The sequence below is a fragment of the Narcine bancroftii genome, chromosome 1 (genome assembly GCF_036971445.1).
Source record: "Narcine bancroftii isolate sNarBan1 chromosome 1, sNarBan1.hap1, whole genome shotgun sequence".
NCBI classification, from domain to species: domain Eukaryota; kingdom Metazoa; phylum Chordata; class Chondrichthyes; order Torpediniformes; family Narcinidae; genus Narcine; species Narcine bancroftii.
The window spans coordinates 365,173,194-365,191,481 of record NC_091469.1 but is presented as its reverse complement, the minus strand read 5'-3'; the positions used below and the strand labels follow the sequence as shown (position 1 = coordinate 365,191,481).

General features: G+C 39.2%; 1 protein-coding gene across 13 annotated transcripts in view; it reads right to left on the bottom strand.

Moving 5' to 3' along the window:
* tpk1 (thiamin pyrophosphokinase 1) overlaps positions 1-18,288 on the bottom strand; it is a 410,665-nt gene that overhangs the window by 189,775 nt on the left and 202,602 nt on the right. For all 13 annotated transcript variants that reach the window (XM_069912524.1, XM_069912533.1, XM_069912540.1 and 10 more), the window contains one exon: positions 16,207-16,353. In XM_069912524.1, coding sequence (XP_069768625.1) covers positions 16,207-16,353 — 147 coding nt within the window. The remainder of the gene's footprint in view (positions 1-16,206; positions 16,354-18,288) is intronic.

Below are 18,288 nucleotides of genomic sequence, written 5' to 3'. Positions count from 1 at the left end.
TATGCTATGTTTGCCAGTACACGATTGCACCATTGTGACTGAGTTTATACAAAAAAATGATGACCAGATTTATTTTTGCCATTTGCACAGTCATTTTTGGGAGAATTATGTCCATTACTGTGAATTAATATAGACAATGATATTGACCACATATAACTGTATTTACCTAAATAAAATCTTTGTTCTTTATTTATGTGCATTGGTACTGGACAAGAGCAAGAGATACATGATTTGGAGAAGGGATTGTTTTTTTTCAGACGACTGAATTTTGCCCCTGAGCACTATGTGCCTCATAGCAAAGTGAAACGAGTTATTTTTAACAGAAACATAACACTACAAGATATAAAAATAACCTGTAAAACAGCAGAACAATTCAACACAATGTCATTTAATAACACTAGTGAATGGTTGTCTGATCTGTACTTAAATAGTTTGCAATCCAGTTTTTATTGGTGGTTTGAATTACAAAAAAACCTGCAATCAAAGTTTGCAGCTTCTTATCTTTACAGCACCCACCTACTTTAACTTATTTGATAAAAATATTACCTATCATTGCTGTTATGCTGACTGCAAGCATTTCCACACACATTTGAAGTTGAACTAAAAAGTGAACTAAGCTTTTAAAAATAGATGCACTTTGAGGATCCTTTTTTTAATAACCTCAAAGATCTCTGCTTGCTGGCAGATTTCACCCCACTTCATGAAGAACTGTCTTCTGAGACTTGATTGACATTTCCACTAATTCTCTTTCCAAAAGAAAAAAATGTTTCAAACACCATATTAAGAATAAGACTGCTTGTTACCTTGTTTTGGCAATTTGTTTATTATTAGCCTTGCTGTTTTCTAGCTGCAAATTATGACGAACAGTCTCGTGACTTACCCTGGAAATGGTGTGTAAAATATCATGAAATGAAGATTTTATTTTTAATTACAGTACCTGAGATAATAAAATCATCTTTTGATAGTGTTAAAGATCCCACATGAAAAATCAGCATTTGAATGAAATATAGAGGGCTCTTAATTTCCAGGAACAGTTCTCCAGCATGCAGCAACAAATTGTGGGGGAGTAGTTGAATGGAATTATCGATGTTTCAGGTCAAGACCCTGCAACAGCAGAATGCATTTTGTTCCATATCCCAGCATCTGTGGTCTCTTGTATCGCCTTTTCTCCAATATAAAGCAGCACAACATAAAAAGAGGAAGAGAGTGGAGGCAGGTGGGGAAAATGAAATGTTTGAACCCAAACACATTCATGGAACAGAAATCCAATTAGTCTATTCTCCTGAAGCCCTGCATCTTACTCCCCCTCATAACAATATATTTTCAATTATTTCAATTACTTATCCTCAGAGGTAGCTTTCTGTAGCCAACTAACCTTTAGAATAGGGCTCCCAAACATTTTAGACCATCAACCACTTCAGGAACGGAGGTAGTCACGGGATGGAGTAGTGACCGGTAAGAAAATACCAGCCCTCTCCAGAAAAGATAAAAAAAAGTAAAGAAAAAGCAAAGTCACAAACACAAAAACCATAACAAATTAAAAATAAAAGTGTGGAGAAAATGGCAGCAAAGAAAGAAAAACCAAAAACAACAGGAAGAAAAGAAGGAAAGACATCGGAAGAGAAAGGTGAAGGCCTTACCTGTTCGAGGAGGCCTGCCGTGGAGAGAGAAGCCCGCTCCCTGAGGTCAGTGGAAACCCCGAACACAGAACTACGAAGATGACTCACGGAGCCAAATAAAAGTGCACAACCGCGCACGCGCAAATCCTCACGCATGCGCAATGCACAAGAGAAAAGCAACACCGACGAGATGGGGGGACCAGCTGAGGAGTAAATCTCCACAGCTGAAACAGACCAAGTATAACACAACAGCAAGACTCTCAACAGGAAAACATAGAAAATAACGGAAACAAGAAGGAAGAGAATAAAAAAAAGGAAATCAGAGAAACAGCAGATGACCAACTCAGAGGAAGAAGACCAACACCAAGACACCTTTAATAAAAATAATAAAAACAAAAATACCCAACAAAATAAAATAAACAACCCAACAAGAAGATCAGAAGAGACAGAGGTAGATATAGATCCTGGAGTGGACCCAGAAGAAGAGGAGGGAGAACATCAAACTCTACACAGAGAAATGGAAGATGAAGGGAAGGGACAGTACATGGATAAAAAAAATTTAAAGAATATATGGAGACATTAAAAGAATGGCAGACACAAGAATTCAGTGAAATAAAAAGAAGAATAAAAGGCACAGAAGAAAAAGTGAAGAGATTAGAGATGGTCATGACAGAAATAGGAAAAAGAGTAGACAAGGTGGAAGAACAAGAAACAGCCATAGAAATGGAGGTAGATGACTTAAAAAAGAAATTGGAAGAAGCTCATAAAAAAGTTAAAAAACACAGGAGCTGTTAGCTCAGAAGATAGATATGATGGAAAATTATAATAGGAAAAACAATATAAAGATACTGGGCCTTATGGAAGATGAAGAAGGCAAACATATGAAAGAATTTATAAAAGAATGGATCCCCAGGGTCCTAGGAATGCCAGAATTACAGGAAGGAATGGAAATAGAAAGGGCATACAGAACATTAGCCCCTAAACCACAGCCATAACAAAAAAACAAGATCCATTCTAGTAAAATTCCTAAGATATACAACAAGAGAAAATATATTGGAGAAGGCAATGAAAAAAATAAGAGAAGACAAAAAACCACTGGAATACAAAGGTCAAAATTTTTTTATCTACGCAGACATAAGTTTTGAACTCCTGAAGAAGAGGAAGGAGTTTAACGCAGCAAAATCGACCCTATGGAAAAAAGTTTATAAATTTATGTTAAAATATCCAGCGGTGCTTAAAATAATTATCCCGGGACAGCAAAGCAAACTGTTCTCGAATCCGGAAAAAACACGAAAATTTGCAGAACACATACAAAACAGAAAGAGAGATGAAGAGATATAACAAGAACAAAAATGACAACCAACTATATATAAAGAAGAATAAAGTATAAGTAAGAACTAAGAAGGGAAAGAAAGGGAAGAAAGGAAGTAATGAGGGAATTAAGAGAGTGACCTTTCTTATATATGAAGATTAAAATCTTTGCTGGGGGGGCTGGATGGGGAAGAATAACAGTCACTGCAAAATCAGTTGACACTTGCGAGTGGGTTTGCAATCCAAATGAAGAGGGGAGATGTGGTTGCCCGACAAGGGACAAAGGGCAACTCAGAGAGGGGAGGGACTATTGGGGTTAAAGGAATTTTAGATATGGGAATAGTGGAAATATTTTGTGTTTTAAAAATATTGTCTTACAATGTGTTCAAAAAAAGAAAACAGAAATGGATAAGAAGGGAAGGTGGTGATGAGGAAACGGAAAGAAAAGATAAACAAAGTATGAAATGGCCACATTGAACTATATGACTTTAAATATTAATGGAATACATAACTAAATCAAAAGGAAGAAGCTGTTAAATTTACTGAAGAAAGAAAAAATTGATATAGCATTTGTGCAAGAAACACATCTAACTGAAGTGGAACACAAGAAATTAAAGAGAGATTGGATAGGGCATGTAACAGCAGCATCATATAATTCAAAAGCCAGAGGAGTAGCTACATTAATCAATAAAAATGTACCAATCAAAATAGAAGATGAAATAATAGATTCAGCAGGGAGGTATGTAATGATAAAATGTCAGATATATTCAGAATTTTGGAATTTACTCAATGTATATCCACCTAATGAAGAAGATCAAAAATTTATGCAAGGTATCTTTTTGAAGATCGCAGATACGCAAGGGAATATACTAATAGGAGTGGATTTTAACCTTCATTTGGACTCAAACATGGATAAAACTGGAAAAAAGACTAACAGAAAGAACAAAGTAACCAAATTTATACTTAAATCGATGCAGGAAATGCAACTTTTGGATATATGGAGGAAACAACACCCAAAGGAAAAGGAATATTCATATTATTCCGGTCGACATAAAACTTACTCAAGAATAGACCTATTCCTGTTATCAGCCCACATTCAAGGAAGAGTTAAGAAAACGGAATATAAAGCAAGATTGTCACCGATCACTCACCCCTGTTATTGGCAATAGAGCTGGAGGACATCCCACGAAGAATGTATAGATGGAGATTAAACTCAATGCTACATAAAAGACAGGATTTTAGAGAATTCATTGAGCGACAAATTTAAATGTACTTTGAAATAAATACGGAACAGGGAAAGATAAGTTTATACTATGGGATGCAATGAAATAATTCATCAGAGAGCAGATAATAAGTTATGTAACTAAGATGAAGAAGGACTACAATCGAGAAATAGAACAATTGGAAAGGGAAATAACAAATACAAAAAAAGAATTAGCAATAAAGGAAGATACAACTAAAAGAAGAGAATTGACAGACAAAAAAATAAAATATGAAACACTACAAACATATAAGGTGGAGAAGAACATAATGAAGAAAAAACAGAAGTATTATGAGCTAGGAGAAAAAATGCACAAAATACTAGCATGGCAGCTTAAGACAGAACAAACTAAAAGAACAGTATTGGCATCAAGAAAAAGAACAAACAAATTACATATAACCCAATGGAGATCAACGAAAACTTCAGGGAATTCTACAAACAACTATATCAAACTGAAAACGAAGGGAAAGAAGACAAAATAGTTGAATTTCTAACTAAAGTTGAACTACCGAAATTGCAAACAGAGGAGCAAAATAAATTAATAAAACCATTTCAACTAGAAGAAATACAGGAGATATTAAAAAAAACTACTGAACAATAAAACACCGGGAGAGGATGGACTCCCAATAGAATTCTATAAAACATTTAAAGACTTACTAATTCCTCCTCTCCTGGAAGTAATGAACCAGATTGAAAAAAACACAAAACATACCAGATTCATGCAAAACAGCAATAATTACAGTAATACCAAAGACGGGGAAAGATCCACTAATACCAGCATCATATAGACCAATATCTCTACTTAACTCAGATTATAAGATAATAGCTAAACTATTAGCAAACAGATTGGCCGACTATGTAACAAAAATAGTAAAACTAGATCAAATTGGATTTATTAAAAAAAGACGAACAAAGGACAATATCTGTAAATTCATTAACTTAATCCATGCAGTACAAGGAAACAAAACTCTAACAATGACGGTTGCTTTAGACGCAGAGAAAGCCTTTGACAAAGTAGAATGGAATTATTTATTCAAAGTACTACAAAAATTCAACCTACCAGAGAAATATATTAATTGGATTAAAGCATTATATAAGGGACCATTGGCAAGTGTGACAGTAAATGGACATATATCAAACAAATTTAAATTAAGCAGATCAACAAGACAGGGATATCCACTATCTCCCTCACTGTTCGCATTAGCTATAGAACCACTAGCAGAACTGATAAGAACAGAAAATAAAATAAGAGGGATAAAAATAAAAGAGAAGGAATATAAAATCAGTCTATTTGCAGACAATGTTATAATATACTTAACAGAACCAGAAATATCAATAAAAGAATTACATAAGAAATTGAAGGAATATGGAGAAGTATCGGGGTACAAGATCAACGCAAATAAAAGTGAAGCAATGCCAATGAATGATGCGGATTTCACAAAGTTTAAGAAAGAATCACCATTTAGATGGCAAACACAAGCAATTCGATTCCTAGGTATACAACTAAATAATAATCTCGGCCATCTATATAAACTAAATTATTAGCCATTAATGAAAAAATTACAAGACAACTTAGAGCACTGGAAAGACTTACCACTAACACTTATAGGAAGAATAAACTGTATTAAAATGAACATCTTCCCAAGGATACAATACCTATTTCAATCATTACCAATTCACCTAACAGAGAAATTCTTCAAGGAGCTAAAGAAAATAATAAGGAAATTCTTATGGAAAGGGGGGAAACTGAGGATAGCACTAGATAAATTAACAGTATGGTACAAACAAGGAGGTTTACATCTACCAAACTTTAAGAATTATTATAGAGCAGCACAATTAAGATATCTATCAGATTTTTATCAAACAAGGGAAAAACCAGATTGGACCAGATTAGAGCTATATAAAATAGGGGAGAAGATACCTGAACATATACTATATAATTGGGATGAAAAATTGGTGCAACATAGGAATTCACCAGTATTGCACCATCTGCTCAACATATGGAAGAAGATTCAAGTAGAAAGGAATAAAATAAATTATTAACTACCAAAATTAATATTGACACAAAATCAATGGAATATTGACACAAAATTTCTTTCACAATAGATAACCTTTCCTTCAGAGAATGGGAGAAAAAAGGGATCCAAAGAATAGAAAATTGTTTTTCGGGAAATAAATTATTATCTTTTGAACAAATGAAGGACAAATATAACTCACGATACAATGTTTGCATACCACCAACTGAAAACCTACTTGAAGGACAAATTGGGAAGCAGGCTGAGGTTACCAGAAGAAAGCAATTTTGAATATGTGATTACAGACACAATGATAATTCAAAAAATTATAACAAACATGTACATCAAACTGCAAGAAAAGGAGAATGAGGAAACAAACTGTAAATCTAAACAAAAATAGGAACAAGATCTAAACATAAAGAATGAAACATGGGAAAAGCTATGCTCCGGAACTATGAGAAATACAATAAACATGAGGTTACGCATGATACAATATAATTGGTTACACAGGCTATACATCACAGCCCAAAAGTTAAATAAATGGGACCCAACAGTATCAGACCGATGTTTTCGCTGAAAAAAGGAAACAGGAACAACAATACATGCAACTTGGGCATGTGAGAAAGTGAAAAAATTTTGGGAAGATCTAATCCAGATATTAAATAAAATCACAAAAAGCAATATACCAAAAGACCCAGAGATCTTCCTTCTAAGTAATATTAGAATCGAGTCCAAATTCTTTTTCTAAGTAATATTAGAAATAAAGAATTTGGACTCGATTTGGATGGAGCACAAAAAAAGATTTATTATGATAGCCCTAGCTGTAGCAAAAAAATGTATTATGTCAACCTGGAAATTAGAAGACAACTTGAGAATACAAAAATGGTACATAGAAATAAATAAATGTATTCCATTATAAAAAAATATAACATATAATTTAAGAAATAACATCACAATATTCGAACAAATATGGGAACCATACATGAAACATAATAGAGAAATCCTACCACGGACCTCCACCACCTAAAATGACAGGAGAAAACAACGAAATGAACTGACCCAGTATGTAAAAATAGAAGACGCAAATTTCTTGTTTATTTTTATTAAGTGACGACATTGTTTAACGGGTTTAATGTATCATATAGATTGAACTTTGAATAAATGGGGAGGGGGGTATGAGGGAAGGAGGGAAGGGAGGGGGGTAAAAGGGGAGAAAATGACACTGTATATATTCAAGAGGGAAATTTTTGTGTGTATTTTGGTCAGAATGGTTCATAGTGTAAATAACAAAAATTAAAAAAAAAAACCACTTCAGGAACTATGAGGGTCCCTCACCGATCACCAGGTATGGAATCACAGCACTGGGCGCTGGATAAAGGCGGGGGAATGGCGGCACTGGATGGGGGTGGTGGCGGTTAGGGTAGCCATTTCGAACTTTCCAAAATGGAGTACATGCAGGGTCAGCGTCAGAAAGTCTCTCAGCATGTGGGGGGGGGGGGGGGCCGCTCACGCTTACCTGTCATGAACCTTCGTGTGCCGCCATCACACCCACCTCATTGAGCATGTGCTAGCCGGCACTTCTGCGCCACCGACACACTTACTCCTCATCGGGCATGTGCCAGCCGGCACTCACACATGGCACAGCCTACGGACCTACATTTAACAACAAAGTGCCCTTTCTGCCTTTTAATTTGTCCTCCATTTGGGGGTGCAGGGCCCACACCCCCAAGTGGAGGACAAATTCATGTCTGGTTCAAGGTAGTACTGGACAAAGGACAGAGGGCTCAAAAGCCAGACTGTTCGACCTAAAACCAGTAATCTGACTACCCTTGCTGAACAGGAGGGATGGTGGCGCTGAATGGGGGATTTGTGGTGGCATTGGATGGGGGCGTGGGTGGCGTTGGCACTAGATGGGAGGGTGGTGACGACACTGGATGAAGGGGTGGTGGCAGCGCTGGATGGGGGTATGATGCCAGCGCTCAACAGGGTGGTGGCAGCGCTGGATGGGGGCATGATGGCAGTGCTCAATGAGGGGGTGGTGGTGGCACAGGACAAGGGGTGATGGTGGCACTAGAGGTACATCATACCTCTTTCTGTCCTCCCATTCCCTCTCAGCTACAGTATAGGCTGAAGACAAATACAACATGGGAGCCAGCAAGCTCCATTCTCATGAGAGCTTGGCCGACACTGCCATAGGCACTACTTTAAATGACACGCCATGTTATCAAACTCCCCCCCTACCCTGGTGTTATCAGCCCCTTTTTGACCCCTGGCATTTATTGACTCCCTGGATGGTCCTATCGATCCCTGGGGGTGGATATCGACCACTTTGAGGACCCCTACTTTAGAACATGGTGGAAAACAGAACATCACTTGGAAATGGACACAGTCACAGGGAGAATGTGTAATCTCCACACATGCCAAATCCAAACCTGGGTCCCTGGAGTTATAAGGCAACAGCACAAATTGCTGCACCATCAGGCCGCTCTTTTTTCCACAGTTTAGCAAGTTTTTCAAAGAATCAGTGCTCTGTACCAAAAGGAAGATTATTTATCTAATTCTCTGTGATGCTCGAGACAGAGATGATGACCTGCTGGAAAGCTGATGTTGCACTAAATTATTGCGATTAGTAGTCCCAAGTCAAGTTGTGGTGTGTGCTAAGTTACAACTCATCTAGTGCAAACATTGCATTGTAACCACTGGCCTTCACTCTGGGTTGGGTGAGCAGGAAACAAGCAGCCCACTTCTGCGTTCCTCATTGTTGGAGCCAGTGTATTTTATGAGAAGACAGGGTAGGAAAGAATCAGACATTGCTGGATATCTTCTGCAGTTGAACAGACTGTAAGTACTTGAGGATAGAATGATCAATCAGTCAGGGAGTTATAGAATAAATGAAAATGCTTTGCACCAAGAGAAAAAAAATGTTTGCAGGAAGAGGAGCAGGGGGTTGTGCTTTCTCAGTAAATTGCATCCTCTTAAAAAAAGCATACCTACTTCAGTGAAGCTGCATTAAAATCTCAAATTGAATATCTGTCACTCTTCCAAGAGCAAAGGATCACATAAAATCCTTGGAAATTTGTCCTCTTTTATGTTAATATTTTTCTCATTCTGGTTAAAATTCAGTTTCAGTGTGCTCGTAGCTGCAATAACTTTCATCAATAGCACATTTCTTGTGTTCAGTTAAGCTTCCAGTTGTAAATTATTTCTAAGTACTTTATGGCAAACAGCTGTACATAAGTTAGCAGGAGCCACAGTGAAATAGTGAACATGCCCAACAGGCAATTTTCAAGAGTAACTTATTTGAAAGAGAAAACCCTTCAATTCACATTCATTTCAAGTTTGACACACATTTTACTCAGACTGAAATGAAGATTTGAAAAATGTCTTCTATGTGTCATCTTCATCATACAGCTGGAAGGCAGAGAGAGCCATTGAGTAAATAGTGAAATTTGAACAACACATTTTTGGTACCTCAAAAGGTCAGCTGGTTATCACTGTAAAAAGCTGAGGTGACTAGCCAGGGAGGTCTTGTGGAAACACAAGAGCACATGATGAGCAAAGTTGATTGAATAGAATATAGAACACTACACCACAGAACAGGCCCTTCAGCACACGATGTTTTGCCAACCTATATATTCCTACCAAACAAAAAACAAAACCCTTTCTACCTCATAATCCTCTATTTTACTTCCATCCATGTGCCCCAATGTTTTAGCCTCCACCACCACCACTAGCAAGGCATTCCAGGCACCCACAACTCTTTGTAAATAAAAAACAAAGCACTGATATCTCCTTAAAACTTTCCTCCCTTCACTTTGTACAAATGTCCTCTGGTGTTTTCTACTCCCAGCCTTGGAAAAAGGCAATGGCTGTCCACCTTAGAAATGCCTCTCAGAATCTTGTAGACTTCTATTAAGTCACCTCTCATCCTTCGCTCCAGAGAGAAAAGTCCTAACTCACTAACCTTGTCCCATAAAATTTATTTTCCAATCCAGGCAACATCCTGGTAAATCTCCTCTGCACCCTCTCCATAGCTTCCACATCGTTCCTATAAGGAGGTGACCAGGAATAAACATAAAATTCCAAGTGTCGTCTCACCTGAGATTTCCTGAACTCAATCCCCCATCTTATGAAGCCAAGCACCCCATAGGCCTTCTTAACTATCCTATCAACCTAAACCGCAACCTTGAGGGATCTATGGATTTGGACCCTCAAGGTCTCTCTGTTCTTCCACTCTGTTAAGTATCTGACCATTAACCTTGTTGTCAGTCTTCAGGTTTGACCTTCCAAAATGCATCATCTCTCACTTATCCAGATCAAACTACATCTGCCACTTTTCCGCCCAACTCTGCATCCTTTCTCGTTCCTTTTGTAACCTATGACAACCCTCAACATTATCACAACTCTTCCATCTACGTGTCATCCACAAACTTGTTGACCCCTCCGTCTACTACTTCATTTAGGTCATTTATAAAACTCACAAAGAGTAGGAGTCTTAGGACAAATCCCTGTGGAATTCCACTAGTTACTGACCTCCAGGCAGAATACTTCCTACTTACTACTCCTCTCAGGTTTCGACAGACAAGCCAATTCTGAATCCACAACCCCAAGATTCCATGGATGACTTTCTGAATGAGTCTCTCATGGGGGACCTTGTCAAATGCTTTGCTATAACCCATTTACACTACATCTGCTGGCCTACCTTCATCACTTCCTTTTGTAATCTCTTCAAAGAACTCAATTATGCTTGTGAGGCACAACCTTCCCCTCACAAAACCACGATAACTATCCCTAAGAAGTCCGTACTTCTCCAAATGCTCTTAAACCCTGTCAATAAGAATCCTCTCTAATAGATTGAACACCACTGACTCACTGGCCTATAATTCCCAGGATTCTCCCTATTACCTTTTTTAAACAAGGGGACCACATTTGCCATTCTTCAATTTACTTGCATGTTCCCTATGGCCAAGGTGGATATGAAGATCATTACCAATGCCCCTGCTATCTCTTCCCTCTCTTCCCATGGCAATGTGGGGTATATCTCTTCCTGCCCAGGGACATCAATCTTAATGTTTTTAAAAAGATCAGAACTTCCTCTTTCCTAATCTCAGCATGGTTCAGCACACAAGCTTGCACTATTCTGACCTCACCTTGACCAAGATCTTTTTCTCCGGTTAATACTGAAGCAAAGTACTTATTTAGGACCTCCCCAACCTTCTCCGCTTCCAGGCATGTGCCTCCTTTACCTTTAAACAGCATCCTTCTGTTCTTCGTGTACACATAGTATACCTTGAGATTCTCCTAAATCCTACTTCCCAAGGTTTTATTATCTCCCCTTCAAGCTCTCCCAAATTCTTTCTTAAGTTCCTGTCTGGCTATGATATAATTCTCTTGAGCCCTTCCTGTTTTTTGCAGGGATATTTTTGTTATTTCAATCTACTAATTACCAGATGAGAAATTTGATAACTGAGCCCTAGAAAAGGATGTTAACGTCAATGTAGCAGCAACTTCAAACAGTGACAACATTTATGAACAAAAGCAAAATGAAGGTTAAAACATCAAACAAACGGAAATAGTGACAGAACTCAGCAGTCAGGCACGAACTCAGAAAAAAAAGTTAACATTTCAGGTTAATGTCCTTTGATTAATTGAAGGGCCACTCATCTGAAATACTGAAACATTAACTTACTTTCTTGAGCTGGTAGAAGTAAAACATGAATATCTACAGGCAGTGTGGTTGAAGTAAAAACACAAAGCTAGAGGAACTCAGCAGGTCAAGCGGTGTCCTTATATAGCAAAGCTAAAAATACATAACTGGCGTTACAGGTTTGAGTCCTCAAGGTATGGAAAAATATCGGCAAGTGTCCGAACAATAGAGTTGGGGGGGGTGGGGTGGATGGGGAGAAGGGGTTGGTGGTGTTGGGTTTTTTTTAAGGAGCATGAAGGTCGACAAATCCACTGGGCCCAATGGGATATATCTCCCATGATGGAAAGAGGCAAATTAAGAGATTGCTGGGACCTTGACAAAGATTGTTGCATCCTCACGAGCTACAAGAGAGGCCCCAAGCACAGGAGAGTAGCTAACATTGCACCTTTGTTCAAGAAAGGAAAAAAGGGATAATCCCAGAAATTATAGGCCATCACTGGTAGGGTAAATACTAGAACGAATACATTGGGATATGATTTATGTACCTTTCCTGGTTGGATTATGGACAGTCAACATGGCTTTGTAAGGGGCAGGTCATGCCATCATCAATTTGAGCTTTTGAGGCAGTGTCAAAAGATGGTTGATGAGTGTCCAGAATGGAATCTTGTATACATGGATTTCAGTAAGATATTTGACAAAGACCCTCATGGTCCCTCGGTTCAGAAGGGGCAGATACTTGGTACCCTTGGAGGGTTGATAGTTTAGATATGGAAATGGTTGGCTCAAAGAAGACAGAGTGATGGTGGAAAGCTGCTATTTGGGCTGGAGGCCTGTGCCCAGTGGTACTCTTCAGGGATCAGTGTTTGGACACGTTGTTTGATATGTATAAATGACAGGTTAAAAAGTAGATAGGTTGATGAGTAAATTTGTTGATGATACAAAAATTGGTGGATTTGTGGGCTATGTAGAGGGATAACAAAGAATAAAACAACATTTCGATCAGTAACAGATCTAAATGGGAGGTTAAATGTAAGAGGAATGTATACACTGAATGATAGAGCATTTAAAAGTATTGATGTGTAGAGGGACCTGGGGTCCATGTCCATAGCATATTGAAAGTAGTCACACAAGTACATCAGGTGGTAAAAATGTGTACAGTGTGTTTGGCTTCATTGGGCAAGGCATTGAGTATAAAAGTAGGGAAGTCATAATGCAGCTATATAAAACTTTAATTGTTGTGTCCTTGCATGTTTTTGCACACAACAACATAGAATGCTGTTTTGTTGGGTTGTACTTGTACAATCAGATGATAATGAACTTGAATATTGTGTGCAATTCTGGTCGCCCAATTATAGAAAAGATGTGGAGGCTTTGGAAAAGGTATAGATGAAATTTACCAGAATTTTGCGTGGATTAGAGGGTATGCGTTATGGGGCAAGATATGACAAATTTTGGTTGTTTTCTCTGCAGGGTAGGAGGTGGAGTGGAGATCTGATTGAAGTGTATAAAATCATGAGAAGCATTAATAGGATGGACAGTCAGAATTTTTCACCAGGGCAAAAGTGTCACACACTAAACAGCACGCAAATAAATTAAGAGGGAGGAAATTTAAGGGAGATGTTCTTGTTAAATACTTTACACAGAGAGTGACAGGTGTATTAGAATAGGCTGGCAGGAATAGTGTGCTCAAGATGCTTCTAGATAGACACATGAATATGAAGGGGTGGGAGGAATATCCATCATATGCAAGCAGCAGATTGTTAGTTTGATGTGGACATCATGGTCAGCACAGACATGTGAGCAGAATGGTCGATTTGTGTACATTCTTCCTCCACACCTGCTGCCTGACTTGTTCAGAATTTCAGAGCTTTATATGTTTATTTCAGATTTCCAGTATTTGCAGCTTTTGGGGAAGGGGAGGGAGAGAGAATGGAGAGTGGGTTAGCAGAAACCAGAGAAATCCATGTCAATGCCATCGGCTGGTGAGTGCCCAGACAGAAAATCAAGTTTTGTTCCTACAATTTACCATTGGTCTTGGTGGGATAGTAAATGAGATCATGGACAGACGTGAATATGGGAGTGGGATGCAGAATTGAAATGGTTGGCGACTATGAGATATCTGTTACTGATACAGACGGAGCAAAGGTTCTCAGCGAAGTGGTCTCCCAATCTGTGCCCAGTCTCTCTAATGTAGAGAAGGCCACAAAGGGAGCACCGGATGCAGTAAATCAATCCTGTAGTTACACAAGTGAAGTGTTGCTTTACTTGAAATGCCAGTTTGGGTCTCTGAATTGTGATGAGAGAGAAGGTGTGGGCGCAAATGTTACACTTCCTGCAGCCATAGGGGAAAATGCCGGGGAGGGGGATTGGTGGGAAGGGATGGGTGCATGAGGGAGTCACAGAGGGAGGGTTCCCTCAGGAAAGCAGAGAGGGGAGGAGAGGGTACGATGTGTTTGGTAGTGGGATTCTGTTATAGATGCTGGTAATGACAAAGGATAATGTTGGATGCAGAGCTGGTGAGGTGGTAGGTGAGGACAAGCCATGTTTGAGAAAAAAGGCAGACATTTCAGACAATCTGGACTGGAAGATCTCATCCTGGGAACAGATACTGTGGAGATGGAGAAATTGCAAGAAGGGAATAGAATCTTTGCAGAGGACTGGGTGTGAGGATGTGTAGTCAAATTAGTTGTGGGACTTGGTGGTTTTGTAAAATATATGGGTAGAAAGCTTATCTCCTGAGACGTTGACAGAGAGCTCCAGAAAGAGAGAGTGTTGTCAGAGATGGACCAGGTGAGTTTGAGATCAGGTAGAAGTTGGATGCGAAGTGAATGAAGTTGATGAGCTCATCACGGGTGAATGAGGTAGCCACAATGTAGTGATCAATTTACTAGAGGAAGAGTTAATGGGTCTTACCTGTGTAGCCTTGCAGCATGGATTGCTCCACAAAGCCCACAAACAGGTAAGTGCAGCTGGGACTCATGTTGGTACCCAGGGCTACTCCTTTGATTTGAAAGAAGTGAGATGAGTCAGAAGAAAAGTTATTAATAGTGAGGACAAATTCTACCAAGCAGAAGAGGATGGTAGTGGAGGGTGACTCGTTGGGTCTCTTGTCCAGAAAGAAACAAAGTGCTTTGAGAGTTTCTGTATAGGGGATAGGTATAAAGGAATTGGACATCTACAGTAAAAATGAGGCAGTCCCATTCAGGGAATTTGAAGTCATTAAAGAGATAGAAGGCATGTGAGGTATCGCAGATGTAAGTGGGGAGCAATTAGAGTCAAGGTAAGACAAAACTATTTTAGTGAGGCATGAGCAAACAGAAACAATTGGTCTGTCCAGATGGTTGGATTTTGACATCTTAGGACCCCCTCAGGACCCCACCCCCTTCCCTTTTCCTCTCAGGGAGTATGCTTCTCAGACTGTCCCCTCCCATTTTATCTTCTTTCTCCCTTCCACCTTTATCCCCTACCAGCTCTGTGCTCGTCCCCCTTCCACCTCCACCTTTTTATTCAGATGTCTGTCTGTTTTTCAGTATATTTTTGGGCTATGGTCCAAAATATTGTTTGCCTATTGCTTTCCATGGATGCTACATGACCTGCTTAGTCCTTGCAGAACTTCTGTGCACAGTGTAAATATGCTACAAACTCTGGAAGGCCAATAATAGTCGCAGTATAGTTTGTTTTGTATTTGCTTGTTTCTATTCAGCAAATAGCTTTTTTCCAAATGCAATTTTCTTGGCAACTACAGTTAATGAAATTTCAATACTTTTTGAAAATGTTGGCATTTCACTGAGATGGCAAAAATAGAAATACACTATACACTGTAGCTTTCTTCATGTCTCCAGTAAATGGAATCACTGAAAGTTCCTCACACTTGTCGTTCTTCACTCCAACAGACCTCATCTACACTTCTCCTGTTCCCTATTATCTCTGGCATTCAGGTAGTTAATTTTTTGACAATACACTGTAGTTTTATTCCTGTCTCAAATAAATGGGATCACTGAAAATGCTTCACACTTGCCGTTCTTCTCTCCTACATACCTATTTGAATCCCTGTTCCTTATTATCTCTGGCATTCAGGTAGTTAATATTTTTGACTTGATACAGGTCAGCAAAAGGCAAGTGAATTATATACTTTCAGTGGCTTGGTTTTCTTAGGCAAAAAATGAATGCGAAGGCATTCACAGATCATAGACAAATGATATTATTTAAACAACCATAACTATTTCTAAAAAAAATATCATCAATGGAAAAACCACAGGATGGTGAATTTCTGGCAGAAAAAAACAAGCTATTGAATTTTTTGTCAATCACTTTGCTTTCAGGAAAAATTTACAGTTCTAATTAAATACTTACAGGCTGGAGTAAGTGTATCAGTGAAGTCCCTTGAATGATCACAATTGGCAACTTAGTCATCTTCATTACATGGAAGAGAGTCTCCACACTGGCCATGATCTGGTCAAATCGCCCACCAAGTCCACCGAGTACAACCACAGTATCAACCTGGCACAGAAAAGAACATATTTAAGGTTTCTTTTGTTCATATGAAAAGGTGCAGAATAATTTATAAAAAAACAAGGTTTCAAAATAACTCCAATTATTAATTTTTCTTGATGGAGAATCCAGGAAGTGATTACATTCAAATATGAGCTTCTTTTTGTTTTAAAAGACAGAGTCCAGCCAATTTTTAAGTTATTGAGTGATTTGAGAGGCTCCTTTATTTCATGTATTAGTACAGAGCATATATTGCCTTCTGTCTGCTATAAGGCAGATAAGGAGCCACCATTAATGTTGCCCAGTACACCATAAAGTGTGAGAGAAAGAGAAGCAAAAGAGAGTCACTGATTCACCTCTAGTTCTCCTGCAGCTACTGCAGCCACATAGACTTCTGCTTGATCCCAAGTTCCAGATCCAAACCTCCAACACGATCAGGAAGCCTTAATCACCCAAGGCCCTTCAGGAGCCCTTCTTCCCCTTAGCACCCTCTCAAATCACAGCTCTGATTCCTAGTTCCCATGAGCCAGTCTACAACACCCCGCAGCCTGTGTGGATCCCCCAACCACAAGTTGCGGCAGCCTGTGTGGCAAAACTCCTTTGCTAGACAACCGTTTGCTGAGCCTTTTACTAGTCCACCGTTGGGGTCACCGTCCTGTAGGGTCATCTACTCTGCTTCTCCTTTTCAACAGGGGTGTTCTCCCCATTTTTTGTGCTTGGTGCTGCTCTGCTGCTCCCTGGAATCTGTAATTCCCCGTGCCAAGCAAAGGAGCCTCCATCGTGGGCACAGACATGTGGTTGCAGGATTTTAGCCTAAAAATAGTCGGCTTCTCTAACAGGCTGTTTAATGCCTGTACAGAACAGCCTGCAATAGGACCGGGTGGTTGAACCTTTCAGAGCAGCTCTGCTCTTTCAGGTCCACACCAGTGGCAGCGCTGCCATGACAGTAGCTCCTGCAGCAATGTTGTTTTTTTCATATAAATGTAACTTCACACACATTATAGTGGAAATAATTAATCCTCAGAGACAAATCAAACTGTGGGCTTCTGAAGCTTTGAAGTATGTGATGCCAATTTGTTTGTGAAGAAATTGTTACAGCTCAGCAAAAAAATGTATAACACTTGTTTGTTAGTACCAATGTTGCAAAATTATTTAATATGAAACAACTTTAATCAATGGAGCTTGAAATAAGGGCAAGGTGAACTGAAAGGAATTTACCAGAATTTCTACCTTATTGATATTCTATGTTCTTTGCATTTGGGGTGGGTGTTAAAAGTGCACTTGATATCCTGACACATGGAATAACTGTTAGACAACTTTCTTCACAATCCACTACATCACCTCTTTCTTTGTCTTACTAACCACGACAATTTCATTTTTATCGAACTCGGGCAATCAATTTCAACAGTTGAAGACAAAGGAGATTGTTGGAGGGGCCTGAGTCAGAGTGGTAAGCCTTTGGCTTAACAGGCTTTGGCAAGAACAGCTGAAAGGAGAGGATGTCAGAGTTTAAGTCAGAAAGGGTCATCCATGTTAAAAAACAAAAAGGATTTAGCAGGTGGCAGATTTTAAATATCATATATTTTTATCCTCTAGTCATAGACAGTGGGAATGGCAGCCAAGGCAAAATGTGGGTCGTCAGGGAAGCCAGCAGTATCCCTGATGACTTGATCTGCCAGAAGTGCTGCAGCTCCTGACATGCTGAGTTAAGGAATTGGATCTGGAGTTGGATGAACTCCAGTTCATTCGGGAGAGAGGGGATGAAATACAGAAGTTACAGGGACACTATCACATCTAGGAGGCTGGAGGAGGGTAGAAGGATGATAGTCATGAGAGGGAAAGGGAACAAGCAGGCAGTGCAGGGTACTCGTGTGGCTGTTCCCCTCAATAATCTGTTGGAATCAGTTGGTGAGGATAACCTACCAGGAAAAATCTACGTAGATC